The 18,916-nt window shown below is 47.7% G+C and overlaps 1 protein-coding gene across 12 annotated transcripts in view; it reads right to left on the bottom strand.

The window, feature by feature from the left end:
• Positions 1–18,916, bottom strand: part of DGKZ (diacylglycerol kinase zeta) — an 818,573-nt gene that overhangs the window by 64,539 nt on the left and 735,118 nt on the right. For all 12 annotated transcript variants that reach the window (XM_078684405.1, XM_078684404.1, XM_078684403.1 and 9 more), the window contains 4 exons: positions 15,184–15,227; positions 11,342–11,462; positions 8,352–8,388; positions 5,546–5,645 (listed from right to left, as the gene is read on the bottom strand). In XM_078684405.1, the coding sequence (XP_078540531.1) occupies positions 5,546–5,645; positions 8,352–8,388; positions 11,342–11,462; positions 15,184–15,227 (302 nt within the window). The remainder of the gene's footprint in view (positions 1–5,545; positions 5,646–8,351; positions 8,389–11,341; positions 11,463–15,183; positions 15,228–18,916) is intronic.

The raw sequence follows: 18,916 nt of genomic DNA, 5'->3' as shown, positions 1-18,916 counted from the left end.
TTGAACAGAAACGGCCTGATAAAGTCTTGACCCAACGGGAAATATTTCTATCTACTCCCTGTGTTCCGGTGTTGTTCTTTCCTTCTTCGTTCTCTTACCACAATGAACCGTATCTGTGCCTTGAGTCTAAAGAAAGACCTTGTGTACTGCTCTTTAGTGAGAAACATCACAAAAAATATATATAGGCACTATAGAACCCGAGCCCTTTTCATGTTTTTTTTGTGGGACTCTGTTGTACAAACTCAGGCTTTACGCTTGCATTGGAAATTGTTGGGGAATCTTGGACACCTGAAGCAATAAATATCCGGCTCTTATTCCGTGGGTGTGCCAGTGCTGAAAAACGAGGGTCCGCGGTATACCTTATAATTACACGTCAGGCACCCAACTCTGGACTGTAGATTCTGAACAGTGTACACAAATGATGTACAAAAAAAGAAAAATGTTACATTGCATTGGCCACACGTTTAACAAAAGCGGACTATGAGATAAACGCGCCTTACATGAAACCTCAACGTCTTTTTAAAACATGCTTTTCTGTGCAGGCTCTGACATTAAATATTATTAATCAAACAAAGTAAGGAGAGCACGGGGGAAATCAGAAAGATGTAATGCAGGCAGTTAAAAGTGACATGATCTTCTGTAATGTCACTTGTCACCGACTGATATGCAACAGACTGGAGGAAGGTCTCAAAAGAAACAAATGCCTGGCGCAGCTCCTCGCGTGCAATACTAATACAGATGACATTTGAAAAAGCATTGGCAGCGCGGAATGCATAGATGGGGGCTGCAGCGGGAGAAAGAGGCGGAGGGAGTTGTGTGTGCACACGCTGGGCGCAAAAGCACTTAATGAGCCATGATGGCTCGTAACTGTAAAAACAAGCATTGGCCGCGTGGCAGTGAAAGTAATATTGCGCGCTGTAAGGGTGCCTGAAAATGAAGCTGACGAAGAGTAAGGGGGAGAAGGGAGGGGGTAGTGAGAGCAGAGAGACAGACGGGGTGGAGGGGCATTGTAAGGCTTAATGAGCCATTACAAAAGTCAGATGGCCTGTGCACGTTCACGCGAGCATGCCCACAAGCTTGAGGCCAGCAAACACCTCTCTGGTAGCACTTTGAAAACCCGCTTACTAAAGGTCTCGCCTGAGCTAGCGCATTCGCTAGATCAGGCGAGACATAAAACATGAGGGTTAGGCCTACTGCCCTAATGTATCCAAAGCTTAAAGAAAACCTTACTCATGAGGATGAGAATTCTTAAGACACCGTACAATTTTTTTAGCGGGGTTACTCAGTCCTTCTCCTTCATCAGTTTCTTCCATCCCTTCACAGTCAGGTAACCTCAGCACCCCAAAGGAGACCCCTCCATCCTACAAACCTGAAGAGCCTCCAGGAATAGTAAGAGCACTTAGGGTGCCACTACTAAGTCCCGCAATCCCCAAACTGAGAGATGGTTTATAAGTCACAAATGGCCGATGTCTTGTCTTCAGTTGCTGCTCACACTCTCAGTCATGTGACACAACAGGGGGATGCTCTCCAGGCACCAGGAAATTATTCAGTGCCATTGGTGCTTTAGTGATGGTCCACGCCGGATGCTTGTCAACACTGCGCAATCATTGCGAACAGCACCATGCACAGCACAAGTTTACCTTTTCTGCCGCTCAAGTAGATTTTTACTCGAGCAGCAGCTTTCTGAACACAAACAGGCAGTTTCTCAATGCGGGCGGTCGCAACTATACGTGACCACTCACAATTAGAAACCCGACCCCCGCGTTGAGAAATCTCACCGGGAGGATTATTTCCTGTGCTCGCCAACTTGATGTCGGCGATCGCAAACGAGGAAAAATCTCGCCGGGAGGTAGATTTTTCTCGCTTGCGCTCGCCAACTTGACATTGGTGAACGCGAGTGAGGAAACAACTCTGCTCCGAGTATTTCAGAACTCTGTGAGCGGAGTTCACCTTCCAGGTTTAACAGACTTCAGGGATAGGAGACCCTTATAAGAAAGCAAAGCGAGGAGTAGCAGCTGCTTTTGTGCAAGGCTTCCCATCTAAGGTACAGGAACAACTGCGTACTGTTTGTGTGGGTGGGCAGACTAAAGATTTGGATGAGTTAGTCATACCTACAAACTATGAGTTGTCAATAAAAAAAAGAGGGAAATAACTGATGAGAGGTTGAAGACTCTGCTGACGCAACATTTGACCGATGAGAGGCTGAAGACTCTGCTAACGTAACATTTAACTGAGGAGAGGCTGAAGACTCTGTAGATGTTACATTTAACTGAGGAGAGGCTGAAGACTCTGTAGATGTTACATTTAACTGAGGAGAGGCTGAAGACTCTGTAGATGTTACATTTAACTGAGGAGAGGCTGAAGACTCTGTGGATGTAACATTTAACTGAGGAGAGGCTGAAGACTCTGTGGATGTTACATTTAACTGAGGAGAGGCTGAAGACTCTGTGGATGTTACATTTAACTGAGGAGAGGCTGAAGACTCTGTGGATGTAACATTTAACTGAGGAGAGGCTGAAGACTCTGTGGATGTAACATTTAACTGAGGAGAGGCTGAAGACTCTGTAGACGTAACATTTAACTGAGGAGAGGCTGAAGACTCTGTAGACGTAACATTTAACTGAAGAGAGGCTGAAGGCTCTGCAGATGTAAAATCTGACTGTGGAGAAGCAGAGGACTCTGTAGATGCAACATTTGACCAATGAAAGGCTGAAGACTCTGCAGATGCAAAACTTGACTGAGGAGACGCTGAAGACTCTGCAGATGCAAAACTTGACTGAGGAGACGCTGAAGACTCTGTAGACTCTGCAGACGCAACATTTAACCAATGAAAGGCTGAAGACTCTGCAGTTGCAACATCAGACCGAGGAGAGGCAGAGGCTTTACAGGTGCAACATTTGACTGAGGAGAGGCAGAAGGCTCTGCAGATGCAACATTTAACCGATAAAAGGCTGAAGACTCTGCAGACGCAACATCAGACCAAGGAGAGGCGGATGGCTCTACAAATGTAACATCTGACTGAGGAGAGGCTGAAGACTCTGCAGATGCAACATGTGACGGAGGAGAGGCTGAAGACTCTGCAGACGCAACATATGACAGAGGAGAGGCTGAAGACTCTGCAGACGCAACATGTGACGGAGAAGAGGCTGAAGACTGCAGACGCAACATCTGACTGATGAGAGGCTGAAGACTCTGCAGACGCAACATGTGACGGAGAAGAGGCTGAAGACTGCAGACGCAACATGTGATGGAGGAGAGGCTGAAGACTCTGCAGATGCAACATGTGATGGAGGAGAGGCTGAAGACTCTGCAGACGCAACATGTGACGGAGGAGAGGCTGAAGACTCTGCAGACGCAACATCTGACTGATGAGAGGCTGAAGACTCTGCAGACGCAACATGTGACGGAGAAGAGGCTGAAGACTGCAGACGCAACATCTGACTGATGAGAGGCTGAAGACTCTGCAGACGCAACATGTGACGGAGGAGAGGCTGAAGACTCTGCAGACGCAACATGTGACGGAGAAGAGGCTGAAGACTGCAGACGCAACGTCTGACTGATGAGAGGCTGAAGACTCTGCAGACGCAACATGTGACGGAGAAGAGGCTGAAGACTCTGCAGACGCAACATGTGATGGAGGAGAGGCTGAAGACTCTGTAGACGCAACATCTGACTGATGAGAGGCTGAAGACTCTGCAGACGCAACATCTGACTGATGAGAGGCTGAAGACTCTGCAGACGCAACATGTGATGGAGGAGAGGCTGAAGACTCTGCAGACGCAACATGTGACGGAGGAGAGGCTGAAGACTTTGCAGACGCAACATGTGACGGAGGAGAGGCTGAAGACTCTGCAGACGCAACATCTGACTGATGAGAGGCTGAAGACTCTGCAGACGCAACATGTGACGGAGGAGAGGCTGAAGACTCTGCAGACGCAACATGTGATGGAGGAGAGGCTGAAGACTTTGCAGACGCAACATGTGACGGAGGAGAGGCTGAAGACTCTGCAGAAGCAACATGTGACGGAGGAGAGGCTGAAGGCTCTACAGCTGCAACATTTGACTGTGAAGAGGCCGAAGACTCTGCAGATGCAACATGTGACGGAGGAGAGGCTGAAGACTTTGCAGACGCAACATGTGACGGAGGAGAGGCTGAAGACTCTGCAGACGCAACATGTGACGGAGGAGAGGCTGAAGGCTCTACAGCTGCAACATTTGACTGTGAAGAGGCCGAAGACTCTGCAGATGCAACATGTGACGGAGGAGAGGCTGAAGACTCTGCAGACGCAACATTTCGGCCTAAAGGAAGAGGAAGGGATGCTGCAGGGGAGGGGAAAAGGCATAGAAAGAGAGGTACAGCACAGGGGGGTTTGGGACAGAAAATGTCTCAAAACAGTTGCAGCTGTTTTGTTTTCTTCCACAGTCAATACAGGAGAAAAGGTGACCTTCACAGAAATGTTTGGTGTTCAAGAGAGAGCTGATCTGGAGGTCATGGGGCACAAGGTTAGAGCTGCACACATGCATTTTGTTTTTTCCTCTCATCACAGGCACAGTTGTGTTTTTTTATTTATTTTCCACATATTATTTATATAATTTTAGTAAATCAAAAGGTCATGGCTAATGCCAGACCCTAAATATATTTAATTATAGAGAAAGTGAAGAAATCCTACAGTTTGGTAAAAAAAGACCAGTGCAGTATGTACTGGTGCGGAGAAGCTCATGAAATGAAAAAAATAATTGGAGGCCGCGGATACTTGATTGAACTTTACAAAGACCGGCGCGTAATGTTAGTTTCTTTACTAGTAATAAAACCCTATGATTCACCTCTCCAAATGGCCGCAGACTGGGGCCCTAACTACCATCTTAATGCAGTTTCTTTTATAATGAGGGTTGGGGACAGTCCTCTCTCCATGCACCTGTTTTCAGTAGAAGGACTGTGATTGGACAGACAGACACAAAGACGGAAAGTGAATGTGTCCATCCACATTATAGGACAAATCCTGATGAGTTTAAAACCCTTTCAATCCACACTGGGGGACTTGCCAACAGGCGCTGCCTCTGGAAATCAGCAGAGGTGGCCAGTGCAAGTCACTACTTGACTAATTGCAAGGTGTGATGGCAGATTACCAGGGCTGCTACCAGTTTTTCAGAGAAGCCACCTTCGTGTCAGGTAGGTCCTTCACCTGTGATCCTGTGATCCAAATGGATAATGCCGGATTCTCCCATCTTCGACTTCTTGTATTCACCTTCATGTAGCAGTGCCCCATTTCATTCATGTCCAAAACATTTAACCCTCTACTGTTGTCTTCTTGCCTTATTTGACACTTTTCTATTCTACTGCATCCCTCTTGATGTCTTCCATCCTCTTCAACCCCCCTTTATCCTCTTCCATTCTCCGCCGCCCCGTCTGTTGGACAGCCTTTCCTTCTTCTCCGCCTCCCACAGTCCACCATCCCTTCAGCTCCACCCCGCTGGACTCTTTTCCATACCTCTCTACATTATGTCACTGTTTTCCATTCCCCTCCACCCTGCTTGGCTCAAGTACCTGTAAATCGGTCTTCATAAGCGACGCGCCTGCTTCCACAATGTAATGGCAGATTGTCCGCTGGCGCAGGGCAGCCGCGTGGTGTAAACATGTCTCTCCACTGAAAGAAAAGACAGACTATGGGTCACCATCTTGCAGATCACAACTGAGCAGGACATGGCCACACGCGTACAGGATAGCACAGAGATACAGCAGAAAAACATGGAGTACAGCTACACCCTCCCACCATCTTTGGTGCGCCACGAGATGAGAAGGACAGATGGACAACCAGCCACCATTCACATAAGAGACACGACTCTCAAACATGATTATAAAGATACAAACTCTCTTGGGCAAGCAAGTTCTGATCCCTTCTCCTCAGACCCAGTGAACTTAATTTATCTATTTCAGAGAACCAGAGTGATATGGGAAATAGGTATTAATTCACTTTTATTTAAAACTGGGGAGAACTTCCGACAAACCTGGAGCAGTCATGGAGTCCCTCAGGCTGGAGCCGAAACGGCGCAAATCTCGCAAGGAAATTAAGTTTTCACTGGAATACATACTTTACTTCTGGCTCCTTCAGAGGAATTTTTAAAGCGATTTAAAATCAAACTAGAGAGCCTAGAAGGTCGTAAAGTTTTTAACAAAGTAATTCAATGAAACCAGGGACATCGAAGGGACTGAGAAATGTAGGCGAGGTAGAACAACCAGCCTAGACCATGAGTGCCTGCAGCCTCCCAGGCCAGCCTGGGGGAAAAACCTTCAAAACAGACAATATATGCAAAGCGTGGAAACAACGAGTCTTACAACAGGTGGGAAGAGAGAAAGACGAGATTTGGGAATTTCTAAGAGGCGGAATTATTTGTACATGGATATTTTTGTATATCTATTTTTAAATCTGCTTTTTAATATGAACCATGTTTAATTGACAGATGAATTCACTATAAAATACATAAGAATCATCTATATTACATTAAAACATTGATTTCTATCGATTTTGTATCATCGTATTGTATTCTTCAAATATACAGCTAATTAAATTGCTACACGAACATCAATCAAAGCAAATAAAAAAAAAAACTAGCTTGAAGGTCTAAATGTTCGAATAGCATGGGCTTCACAAAAAAGTAAAATAAATGCTTCGCTTCAAATCCTTGGGCAAACCACCATGCTGAGTCAAAAGTGATGGGTCTGTTTAATAAATTCTCTTTCGACTAATCTCTTCTCACTCCTGATACTCCAACATTTGATAGGGAGCGTTGGTAACCCATTCACTGTCCAAACACTCTTAGTCTGCGATCAGGAATTGGCAGTAGATTTTGAAAGTTTCCTCAACACATTTTTACTCCTGGGCCATTTCTCTAGTTCTTTCTTTCTGGAAGCAGAGTTCAGATTGACCATACTACAAGTGAGGAAGGTATTTTCTTTTCAGTTTATTGTATTGGTACAAAGACCCTCTTCAATGAAGTTGTGGTAGATTCAGGGCTCATCTTTAAAAAAAGAACTGGATTGTTTTACAGGATATAGATTCGCCCACTAAAAGGCACTACTGCAGCGTCCCACCCTGCCTCTCCCCTCCCTCCCACTATTGAAATTATACAATTTCTACTCAAGTTAAAAAAAAAATAGAAATGCCTTTGTCCGCTGTAGGGGTAATCGATTGCAGCTCTATTTTCTCAACTAACTCTTCTCCCACTGCACAGGAGGATGGACCAAAAGCCCTTTTAGCATGTTCAGGTGGGTTAGAATCTCCATATCACCCCTCCCCCTCCCCCCGGGTGGAACACTCTCTCACGGGGACAGACAGGGTGTCTCCACCCTCCTGGAGGCCTCAGACCCTTGGTGGACTGTCCCTTGTCTGCAGCAGGGTGGAGTGTATCTGCACTCTTTCTAGTGTCTCCGAGAACACTTCACACTTCCTAGTTGTGCGACCCCCCTCTGTGGAAGTCTGGATTAGGGGGTGGCTGGTCTTTCGGGGTTCTGTGAATTCATCTAGCATTTCTCAGTATGATGTTCTCTCTCCGTGTCAGGTGGGAAGGTTGGGGTCTTTTGGGGGGTGAAGCCCGGATACCTCCTCCTAGTAAGAGTGTACCTCTCTCTGTATAAAAAAGACTGGTTTGGGGTTCCTTGCCCTCCCTCTTGGTGGGGTAAAACCATACCCTACTTCTCAGTGGCATATGGTCTCAGTGACAGGCCACCTCTGCTCTCTGCGACAGGGGCTTTGCTATCCAGGGAGGAAAGGCCCCAAAAATCATTACGCTCTTCCTAACAGAAAGTTCTCTTCTGTTTTCTCTCTGCTGCAGAATTCTTTTGTTCCCTCTGGGCATCATAACCTCGGGAGCCCTTTGGGAACAGACACATTTGGCAAGCAGACACACTGCACAGACCCACTCAGTGGAGTTGCCCACTCACACATACAAATACTCAGAGCAGAATCTCTGTGGGGGCCTGGTGCAGCCCTGCACCGCATGGACACACAATGTCCCCAATATTCTAGGAGTTGGGATGGGAGAGTGCAACACACAATGTCCCCAATATTCTAGGAGTTGGGATGGGAGAGTGCAACACACAATGTCCCCAATATTCTAGGAGTTGGGATGGGAGAGTGCAACACACAATGTCCCCAATATTCTAGGAGTTGGGATAGGAGAGTGCAGGACCCAGACACCAGATTCCCAGGATGAAATGGTCTTTAGCTACTGACGTCGCGTGGGATTCAATGTTGTAAAGTCAACCCTAGTCTCCCCACATCAGCAGAGGTCCCGGGGAGGCTGCGACACTTACAGACTTTCCAGATAGGGTTTCCGCGTGACACAAGACTTACCTCTTGGTCTCCGTCATGTCCAGGATCTCGGTGGGAGCTGAGGACGAAAGAGACAGAGTTAGAGTTAGTGGGTCGAAGAGACCAGGCTTCTGCCCCCGGATACTGGCGGGAGTAGAAAGAGCCACCAGTTCATCCCACCACCCCTGGCAGGAGTGGGCTGGAAGGGCAGGTCACCCTGCATTATCTGTTCTACCTGCTGCCTCAGCGGAGAGCAGGGGGCAAAACAGAAGACCCACTGACTTCAAGGGAACCAGACAGCGAAGCGGGGAAAAGCCGAAAAACAAACTGAGAATCACCCGAGGGAAGAAAGAGAACTGCTGCATGTAAGTGAGTGAAAGGGAGGATGGGAGCATTGTTATGGGCACTCAGATTACTGGACAATAATGGTTAGGCTTATCATTTTTTTAGGCCTGAGCGGTGAACTCCGTTCCATTTGCATCAGGAGCTGCTCCTCGTAGCGCCCTCCCCACGCGGAGCAACGCCCGATGATGAACCATGACACTCGCAAGGGTGTGTGAGGGCCCTAAGTCCAAAAGGAGGAATTCCCCCACCTGCTCTAGAACCCAACTTCATTGAGGAAACACCCTTACACTTTCTTCAACCACAATAGGTTGTCTTGTTCTCCCTTCTTTAGGAACAGCTACCCCATAGTGAGTATAACGCAAGTCTTTGGGAGCATTGGTACTGGACCTTTTCATTCCTAACTGCTCCCTGTACCCCCTTTATAGTGTGGTGTGCTTTATTCAAGCACCCAGGTATGTTCTGCAGAGCTCCATATCCCTTGCCAGCTTGTATCCCAGCGTCTACAGGTTTTGTACATTGCTCCATTCCTTTGCCCGGGAGGGTGCCACCCATGGGCACTCTGCCCAGCTTAACCTCTTATCACCTGAGCTCCACCATCACCAGAACCTCTGCACCCTTGGGTGCTCTGCACAGCTTCACCTCTTATCACCTGAGCTCCACCATCACCAGAACCTCTGCACCCTTGGGTGCTCTGCACAGCTTAACCTCTGATCACCTGAGCTCCACCATCACCAGAACCTCTGCACCCATGGGTGCTCTGCCCAGCGTAACCTCTTATCACCAGAGCTCCACCATCACCAGAACCTCTGCACCCATGGGTGCTCTGCCCAGCGTAACCTCTTATCACCAGAGCTCCACCATCACCAGAACCTCTGCACCCATGGGTGCTCTGCCCAGCGTAACCTCTTATCACCAGAGCTCCACCATCACCAGAACCTCTGCACCCATGGGTGCTCTGCCCAGCGTAACCTCTTATCACCAGAGCTCCACCATCACCAGAACCTCTGCACCCATGGGTGCTCTGCCCAGCGTAACCTCTTATCACCAGAGCTCCACCATCACCAGAACCTCTGCACCCATGGGTGCTCTGCCCAGCGTAACCTCTTATCACCAGAGCTCCACCATCACCAGAACCTCTGCACCCATGGGTGCTCTGCCCAGCGTAACCTCTTATCACCAGAGCTCCACCATCACCAGAACCTCTGCACCCATGGGTGCTCTGCCCAGCGCAACCTCTTATCACCAGAGCTCCACCATCACCAGAACCTCTGCACCCATGGGTGCTCTGCCCAGCGTAACCTCTTATCACCAGAGCTCCACCATCACCAGAACCTCTGCACCCATGGGCACTCTGCCCAGCATAACCTCTTATCACCAGAGCTCCACCATCACCAGAACCTCTGCACCCATGGGTGCTCTGCCCAGCGTAACCTCTTATCACCAGAGCTCCACCATCACCAGAACCTCTGCACCCATGGGTGCTCTGCCCAGCGTAACCTCTTATCACCAGAGCTCCACCATCACCAGAACCTCTGCACCCATGGGTGCTCTGCCCAGCGTAACCTCTGATCACCTGAGCTCCACCATCACCAGAACCTCTGCACCCTTGGGTGCTCTGCACAGCTTAACCTCTGATCACCTGAGCTCCACCATCACCAGAACCTCTGCACCCTTGGGTGCTCTGCACAGCTTAACCTCTGATCACCTGAGCTCCACCATCACCAGAACCTCTGCACCCATGGGTGCTCTGCCCAGCGTAACCTCTTATCACCAGAGCTCCACCATCACCAGAACCTCTGCACCCATGGGTGCTCTGCCCAGCGTAACCTCTTATCACCAGAGCTCCACCATCACCAGAACCTCTGCACCCATGGGTGCTCTGCCCAGCGTAACCTCTTATCACCAGAGCTCCACCATCACCAGAACCTCTGCACCCATGGGTGCTCTGCCCAGCGTAACCTCTTATCACCAGAGCTCCACCATCACCAGAACCTCTGCACCCATGGGTGCTCTGCCCAGCGTAACCTCTGATCACCTGAGCTCCACCATCACCAGAACCTCTGCACCCTTGGGTGCTCTGCACAGCTTAACCTCTGATCACCTGAGCTCCACCATCACCAGAACCTCTGCACCCTTGGGTGCTCTGCACAGCTTAACGTCTTATCACCAGAGCTCCACCATCACCAGAACCTCTGCACCCATGGGTGCTCTGCCCAGCGCAACCTCTTATCACCAGAGCTCCACCATCACCAGAACCTCTGCACCCATGGGCACTCTGCCCAGCATAACCTCTTATCACCAGAGCTCCACCATCACCAGAACCTCTGCACCCATGGGTGCTCTGCCCAGCATAACCTCTTATCACCAGAGCTCCACCATCACCAGAACCTCTGCACCCATGGGTGCTTTGCCCAGCGTAACCTCTTATCACCAGAGCTCCACCATCACCAGAACCTCTGCACCCATGGGTGCTCTGCCCAGCGTAACCTCTGATCACCTGAGCTCCACCATCACCAGAACCTCTGCACCCTTGGGTGCTCTGCACAGCTTAACCTCTGATCACCAGAGCTCCACCATCACCAGAACCTCTGCACCCATGGGTGCTCTGCCCAGCGCAACCTCTTATCACCAGAGCTCCACCATCACCAGAACCTCTGCACCCTTGGGTGCTCTGCCGTGCGGCTTACCCTTGCCAAGAATGTACTTGACGATGTCTTTGCTCCCAGAGCTCACGGCATGGTGCAGAAGGGTTCGGCCCGAAGCGTCCCTCATCATCAGGTTCCCTCCAGCTTCGTGCGCCTCCTGGAACTAAAGAATAAGAAAGGGGGAAATTTGAGGGTTTTCTTGGCTGGGTCAGTGATGATAGGCACATCTCGTTAAAATATCAATAATTAACATTATACAATGGTACAAGTGACACTGGTGGGCAAGAACACCTAGAGGCGACCAGAGAGGTCAGAGGCCAGAGTCAAAAGCACAGATGCAGAGTTGGATGAGGATAGTGAAGTCACTGCAAGGCAACCGACCTACACAACAGGTCAACCCGACCATGTGCAGCATGGCAGAAGTCACATAAGCAGAGGCCCTGATGGGACTTCACCAACCTCCAGATCTCAACTAGCAACAAATGCAGATTGGTAAGGAGATCAGTTGTGGTCACTGTGGCCAGCGAGTGGGTCTGTTGTAAGTGGTAGAGGCGTGAGCGCACAAGACATACCAATGTTCAGGTGAAAGTTCATGTGAATCAGACTGCTGGATGGCAGAGAGAGGCTGTGAGTGTCCTGGAGGGAATTTACTGTGGATTCGAAGGGACCGAATGCTGAGCCTTGGGAGTCATGTAAATCCCTGGAGCGAAGGGCTCTCACCTCATGTTTTTAATGAAGACCATTTAAAAAGTTCCCACTTGGCTGTCACCAGGGTTACAACTTGTGTGATGACACTGAAGAATGGTGCAAAAGGATAATAGCAAAGTGGTGTTGTCTGCACCACAAAATTAGACTGGTACCGCCAGTACCCACTTGTGCTGCAACGAAAAACGGAGCAAGACGTAAGCCACCAACTTGTCAAAACACACAACTGCACAACACTACATCCCATGAGTCGCTACAAATCGGTGGGAAAATGTACTCGGTCATCTTATTTTTAGTAAAAATATTTGCAAAATCTTCCACGAGCACTTCTGTGTTCAATTCCTTTCTTATTTTACGTATCGGGCATCAATTCTTCGAGGACTTAAAACTGAATGTTAGTTTACAGAGAATGGATTCAATCCAAATTCTAACCTCTACCACAAGAAGTAAAGAACTCATGTCGTACTGCTGAAGTAAAGTTAGAAATTCATGGAGCTCCCTATCAGAGGGGATTTAGAACTTTTGTCAGCTTCGAATAGTGGCGTCGTCTTGGGCAGACATAGACAAGCAGCGGCGAAGAGATCATGTGATCTGCAGCATTGCAGTGACCACCGAAGGTGTGTTATGGCTGGCTTGTAGGCACCATCTCAAAGGAGGTAATCTGGCAAAATAACAACCTTCATCAAGGGAGACAAACACTCATTTTCTCTTTGGCTCTTTGGGATATTGAACAAAAGAACAAGTTACTTACCTTTGGTAACGTATTATCTGGTGGAGAGACTATGTAGCCGCATATTCCTTACCGTAGAATTATCCCCAGGCTTCAGACTGGATCCAGAAATTTTTCTTGAGTAGCACCCCTGCGCGCCGGTAGGTGGTGTTGTTCGGCTTCTCATAGCGTCAGTGTCGACCGCGCCAGAAGTGATGTGCATGCTGCCTATATAGATGCCACCCAGCGTGCGGACATCTCTTTTCGTTGCACGCCAGTCAGCACAGATCTGGGAAGAGCTTGCCCTAGACAATTTGTTAATACCCTTTTTTGACATTTTGTCAAAGTGTTTGAGTTTTTTCTCTCCTGGTGCGGCAGGATAAGTAATCTAAGAAAGCCATCTTCATACCCGGTGGTGCCTGTGACCACTTGATGTCAGTGACAGACCCGCACCGCGTGTGCCTCGGGTGCCTCGTTGCACTCAAAGTCATTGGGTCGTTCACGTTAGTCCTGCCCCAAGGAGAAGTTGTCGATGCGTGCTTCGACTTCACCTCATCTATCAGCCGACAAGACGAAGGAGCATCACTGGAGGCCTGGTTCCACGGTTGAACCAACACCTGGGTCAGCGCTGGGTCTCTCTGAGTTCCTGGGAGCTGGAGTGACCACCGCCCAGTTGCAAATGTTTATGAGGCTATGAAAAGACCACTAACCTCAAAGTGTTAATACTGGCAATTCTTTGCCTAGTTCCAGAGAGGCAGACAGAGTCACTTCCAAAAATTCAGAAAGTGATTCCATAAAACTGAGATCAATTCTCATAAAGGATCGAGAGGTTTCTGAGGAAGGCAAAGTTTGCATTTCTAGAAGGCAAGTTGTATTAGGCCACTGTGTCTGTGTAACCACAAAGATGGCATTAACAGCATGCTATTGAGTTTCACGCCAGTTTAGATATGGCCAATTCTTTTCTAAAGCAATAGGTAAAATAATGCTTTTAAAAAATCTAAAAAATTCTGGGTAAAGGCCCAACAGAATCCATTGGTGACCCAAACGTAAAACCCTGCAGTGGGTGTTCTTAAGAGTGGGAATAGTGGGCGACGGGCTGAACAGAAACAAGAGAAAGTAAATTTAGATCAGGTGCAGCTTAGTTACCTGCACAGAGAAATGGAAATCACAGCACAGACAAAGAGACTAATAAGTGGGTTTCTAGAAAGAAATCCAAAAGATGTGCAGATAACAACAATGGTGTGACATGCCTTAAGAGCGGCGCCAGTCACTGGTTGGGGTCAGCCATATTTCAATGTTTGCCAACAAGGTGTGAGCACCCCATGAGGGAAAGTACGGATCCCAAAAGTAGAAATAATGTATGATGTGCTTACGAGGAAGAGGAGGGTTTCATCTGTGTAGAAGCACGTACGTACCTGGAAGTAGAAGAAAAATTTGCGCGGTCAAAAGTGGACATTTGATGAGTAACAGGAGAAGGGCAAGAATCTGGTTGTTTTCGTTCCTTGAAGCACCGAATGAAGTTCTGGAGCTCAGCATCAGCAGTGTGCCACGTGGACGCGAGACCGAGAACTTGGTGTAGTCCGCAGAGTGACCGTGATGCCATGTCTGTGCCGGACATGTTGCTGTGGTCTAAATAGCCAACCCTCTTCCAGAGTAACTTCTCCTGACCCTCTAACCACACTCTAGTGTGGTCCATGCGAACATGTGGGATGCATCCGGGAATGATCCCTGAACTTGAAGTCACAAATCTAGGATGGTGGGAAGAGAAGAGTCTTGGTTACGCTCAGTTGTGGAACATCTGACTGTAGATTGATCACAACTCTGGGCGACCGTTAAGCGAGTCGTTGGTCCTCTCTTCCTCCGGCACCCCTCTTTCATTCCCTTGGTCCTGCCTGCTGCCATCTTGGAATGCATTCATTAGAGGACTTGTGATCTTGCTTATTCCTGGACAGCAAGGACAGCCAAGGTAATGTCGCTCACCTTGTGGTTCGTGGGGCATTAGCGGAGGTCAATGGTGCAGTGGGACAAGGATTAGTGCAACCTGATGCAGCAGCATTGGTAAAACTCAGGGAGGAAACCAACCAGGTGCAGAGCTCCTCAAAACAGAAGGTGCAAATGCTGTCACCAAAGGAATCGTCCGCGTCACAATCCATCCATGAAACACCTGCAGGACCACGGGTTTAGTGATTCTTGTCTTCTGAAGTCAAGATCAATGGTAGGGTTTCTATTTGTTTCCACTTCCCACCAGTAGTATCAGCCGTCCATGGTGTTCTAGGCAGGCGCTAAATCACTTTTTACTCCACAGTCACCTTCATTTAAAAGGAGATAGTTCATTTGTGGCACTGATGTGAAATGCTCTTTTTTTAAAAGCTCTCGGTATATTATATGAACGTTCTTGAATGATGGACACAGATTAACATCGATTAAAGAATGTTTAAAAAAAAAAAAAAAAAAAAACAGGTTCCATTACCTTCTGAACATCATTGGTTTTCGCTGCTTCCAATAAAGCTACATCTAAAGAGAAAAGAAATATTATTATTATTATTATTAGGAGTTTTGTACCGCGCCTGGTTACCCTTGGGCATCCTCGCGCCTATCCAGAAAGAGAAGCCAAATACAAGAGTGAGGGTGGGGAGGAAATAGCAGCAGGGGATGAACGTCCAGGGAAGAGAGCACTAGGAATCCTGCATGAGACAGGAGAAAAAAAAAAAAAAAAAAAAAAAAAAAAAGAACATGAGGTAAAAAAGAGCATGGGAGTAAAAAAGAGCATGGGAGTAAAAAGAGCATGGGAGTAAAAAAGAGCATGGGAGTAAAAAAGAGCATGGGAGTAAAAAAGAGCATGGGAGTAAAAAGAGCATGGGAGTAAAAAAGAGCATGGGAGTAAAAAGAGCATGGGAGTAAAAAGAAGCATGGGAGTAAAAAGAAGCATGGGAGTAAAAAGAGCATGGGAGTAAAAAAGAGCATGGGAGTAAAAAAGAGCATGGGAGTAAAAAAGAGCATGGGAGTAAAAAAGAGCATGGGAGTAAAAAAGAGCATGGGAGTAAAAAGAGCATGGGAGTAAAAAGAGCATGGGAGTAAAAAGTGTCAGACAGGAAAGTGCAGAGAATGCACCAGAGATAGACTCAGCAGGTAAACAATAGGGATTAAAGTGAGGAAAGGCCATGGAGAAGAGAGAGGAGATAAGACATTGAGATGAGAGAATGATACGAAAGAGTAGTCAGAAACAGCAAGGAGGAGAAAGGTAGTGAGAAGAAAGAGCAAAGAGCGGGGGAAGAAGAAGAAGGCAAGAATAGGAGGAGTGACCTAGCAGAGAGAGGGAGAACAGAAGGGACACAGCTTCGGGCAGAAGAAAAAGACATGAGAGCAAAAGGTGTCAGGCAGGAAAGAGCAGAGACAGATTGAGCAGGTAAAAGATGGGTATTCAAGTGAGGAAAGTACACGGAGAAGATATGGGAAAGAATAGTGAGAAAGAGCAGTCAGAAATAGCAAGGAGGAGAAAGATAATAAGAAGAGAGAGCAAAGAGTGGGGGAAGGAGAAGGAAAGCCTAAAGGGAGTAAGCAGAAGAGAGAGGGAGAAGAGAAGAGACACAGCTTGGGACAGAAGAAAAAGAACTGAGAGCAGAAAGTGTCAGGCAGGAAACAGCAGAGAATGCAACAGAGTTAGTGTGAGTAGGAGAAAGGACATGGAGAAGAGGAGAAAGGACATGAAGAAGAGAGAAAATGCAGAAAAGAGGAGAAAAAAACAGAAGAAAGGAGAAAGACATGAGAAAACGGAAACACAGAAGGGAGAGTAGAGAGGGCGTGGAGAAGAGAGATGAAAGGACATGGAGAATAGAGGAGAAAAAAACAGAAAAGAGGAGAAAAGATATTAGAAGAGATTGATTTGAAAGAGCTGGAGAAAAAAATCTAGGAGAAAGAAAATGAGGAGATAGAGCAGAAGGGCGGGAAGAATATAAGGGAGCAGGTGAGCAGAGAGACAGAAGAGAAGGGGCAGCGAATGCATGAACGCTAGAGTGAGTAAGCGAGAGAAGAAAAGAGAACTGAAACAGGGAAAAGGATATTAAGAAGATGGAGAAGGAATATATGCTCAAGAGGATAGAGCCAGCAGGAGAAAGGTAACGAGGAGAAAGGGTAGAAGGGTGGGGACAGAATGAGGCAGGAGTAGGGTCGGGCATGAAAGCCTGCAGAGCCCCCTACTTTAGCAGGGTTGGGCACATAGCCACAGATGCTGAGCACCACGCGTGGCACTTACAACATAACTCCAGGAAACTGCACAAAGAACAGAGCAGCTCCTCATTTAAGCAGCCGTAAAGTGCTTCGAGGCCTTGTGGAGAGGTAGGAAAGTGCTATAGAAAAGCCTCAACACTGGCCCTTAAAACACAGACTCTTTTCTCTCAGGGGAATGAAATCACAAAGTATCTCCCCCTCTTCGGCTCCCGCACCCCCAGAGGCACTCACTGCTGAAGGCATGAGCTGTGAAATCTCTTTGAGTGGTGTTCACCTGGCCCGACTCTGGGGGGCGACCTTCTTCCTGGGGGGCTAAAGTGCGATGAACAAGGAGCAGGGAAGGAGGGCAGAGTAGAGGGAAGGGACTGAGGGAAGGGTCAGGAGGGAAAAGCGTTGAGAGGAAAGGCGGTAAAGATGAAAGGTGGAAAGGGGGTAAAGGGATAAAGAAGGAAGGGGGTAAAGAAGAAAGGGGGTAAGGAGGAAAGGGGGTAAGGAGGAAAGGGGGTAAGGAGGAAAGGGGGTAAGGAGGAAAGAGGGTAAGGAAGAGAGGGGTAAAAAAGAAAGGGGGTAAGGAAGAAAGAGGGTAAGGAGGAAAGAGGGTAAGGAAGAAGGGGTAAAAAGGAAAACGGGTAAAGGAGGAAAGTAGGTAAAAGAAGAAAGGGGAAGAGGGCAGGAAGGCAGACAATATGGAAGGAAGGGATGAAGGAAAGGGAGAAAGTGGCAATGGAGGGCACGGATACAGATTGAAGTGAAGGAAAGCAGAGATAATTATTATTATTATTATTATTATTAAATGCTTTTGTAGCGCGCTCTATTACTAACAAAATAGTATCCTGGCGCGATGAAGGCAACAGCAGTATTAACAGAGAGCAGATATCTGCAGACACTAAATGGGGAAGATTTAAACTATAGTGTTAAAAAGGTGAGTTTTTAGACCTTTCTTAAACGCACTGAGAGTGGATGCAGTTTTCAGATGGAGGGGTAAGGTATTCCAAGATTTAGCCGCTCTCACTGAGATTGATTGCCCGCCAAGTCTACAGTATTTAAATTTAGGAATGGACATTTGACACAGGTTGGCCGATCGCAGTGAGCGGTTAGGAACATACAAGCAAAACCTTTTTCTCAAATAAGCCGGGCCAGTTTGATGAATAGCTCGGTAGGCAAGCACTAGAATTTTGAACAGGATCCTATGAGCAACTGGAAGCCAATGAAGAGCGTGAAGAAGCGGGCGAGCACTGGAACGCCTGGGGACATTAAACAAAAGTCTGGCAGCGGCATTCTGAATAACCTGAAGGCGGTGGATCAGATATGCCGGCAATCCGCAGAACAGCCCATTCGCATAGTCTAGCCTAGACAAAATTAAGGCACGAATAACAGTCTCTTTTGCTTCTTTTGGAAGGAGAGGAAAAAACCTGCGTAAAGTTTTTAGGGTAGAAAAACAGACGCCAGTGAGTTTATTTAGATGGTCCTCAAACTTAAGGTTCTTGCCGAACCAAACCCCCAAGTTTTTCACCGGGCCGGATGTGGCTTTTGGTGGGGGTAGGTCCGTAGGCCAAAAACGTTCACTAAAATCCTCTGGAAAAGAGCCATACAGCAAAATCTCGGATTTGCTTTCGTTACATTTTAGCTGGGCCCTTGCTAGCCATTGAAAAACAGAGGACAGACAGAGTTGGGCCGCCGACGTATCTAAATTATCTTTGGACCAGGTAAACAAGAGTTGTGTATCGTCGGCGTACGCCATAATTTTAGCCCCCAACTGTTCTGCAAGATAGACCAAGGGGGTAAGATAGATATTAAAAATCAGCGGGCTTAAAGTTGATCCCTGCGGAACACCAGTAGAAAGTAATTTAGGGGTAGAGGCAAAAGGAGGTAGCCAGACTTGTTGAGTGCGATGACTCAAAAATGAGGAAAGCCAGTCAAAAGCATGTCCCACAATACCAATATCGGCCAGTCTGGAGAGTAGGAGGGAGTGAGGG

This window comes from Lissotriton helveticus, chromosome 3_2 (genome assembly GCF_964261635.1).
Source record: "Lissotriton helveticus chromosome 3_2, aLisHel1.1, whole genome shotgun sequence".
NCBI lineage: Eukaryota > Metazoa > Chordata > Amphibia > Caudata > Salamandridae > Lissotriton > Lissotriton helveticus.
Note: the sequence above shows the minus strand (reverse complement) of the source record. Positions and strands in the feature narration are given on the sequence as shown.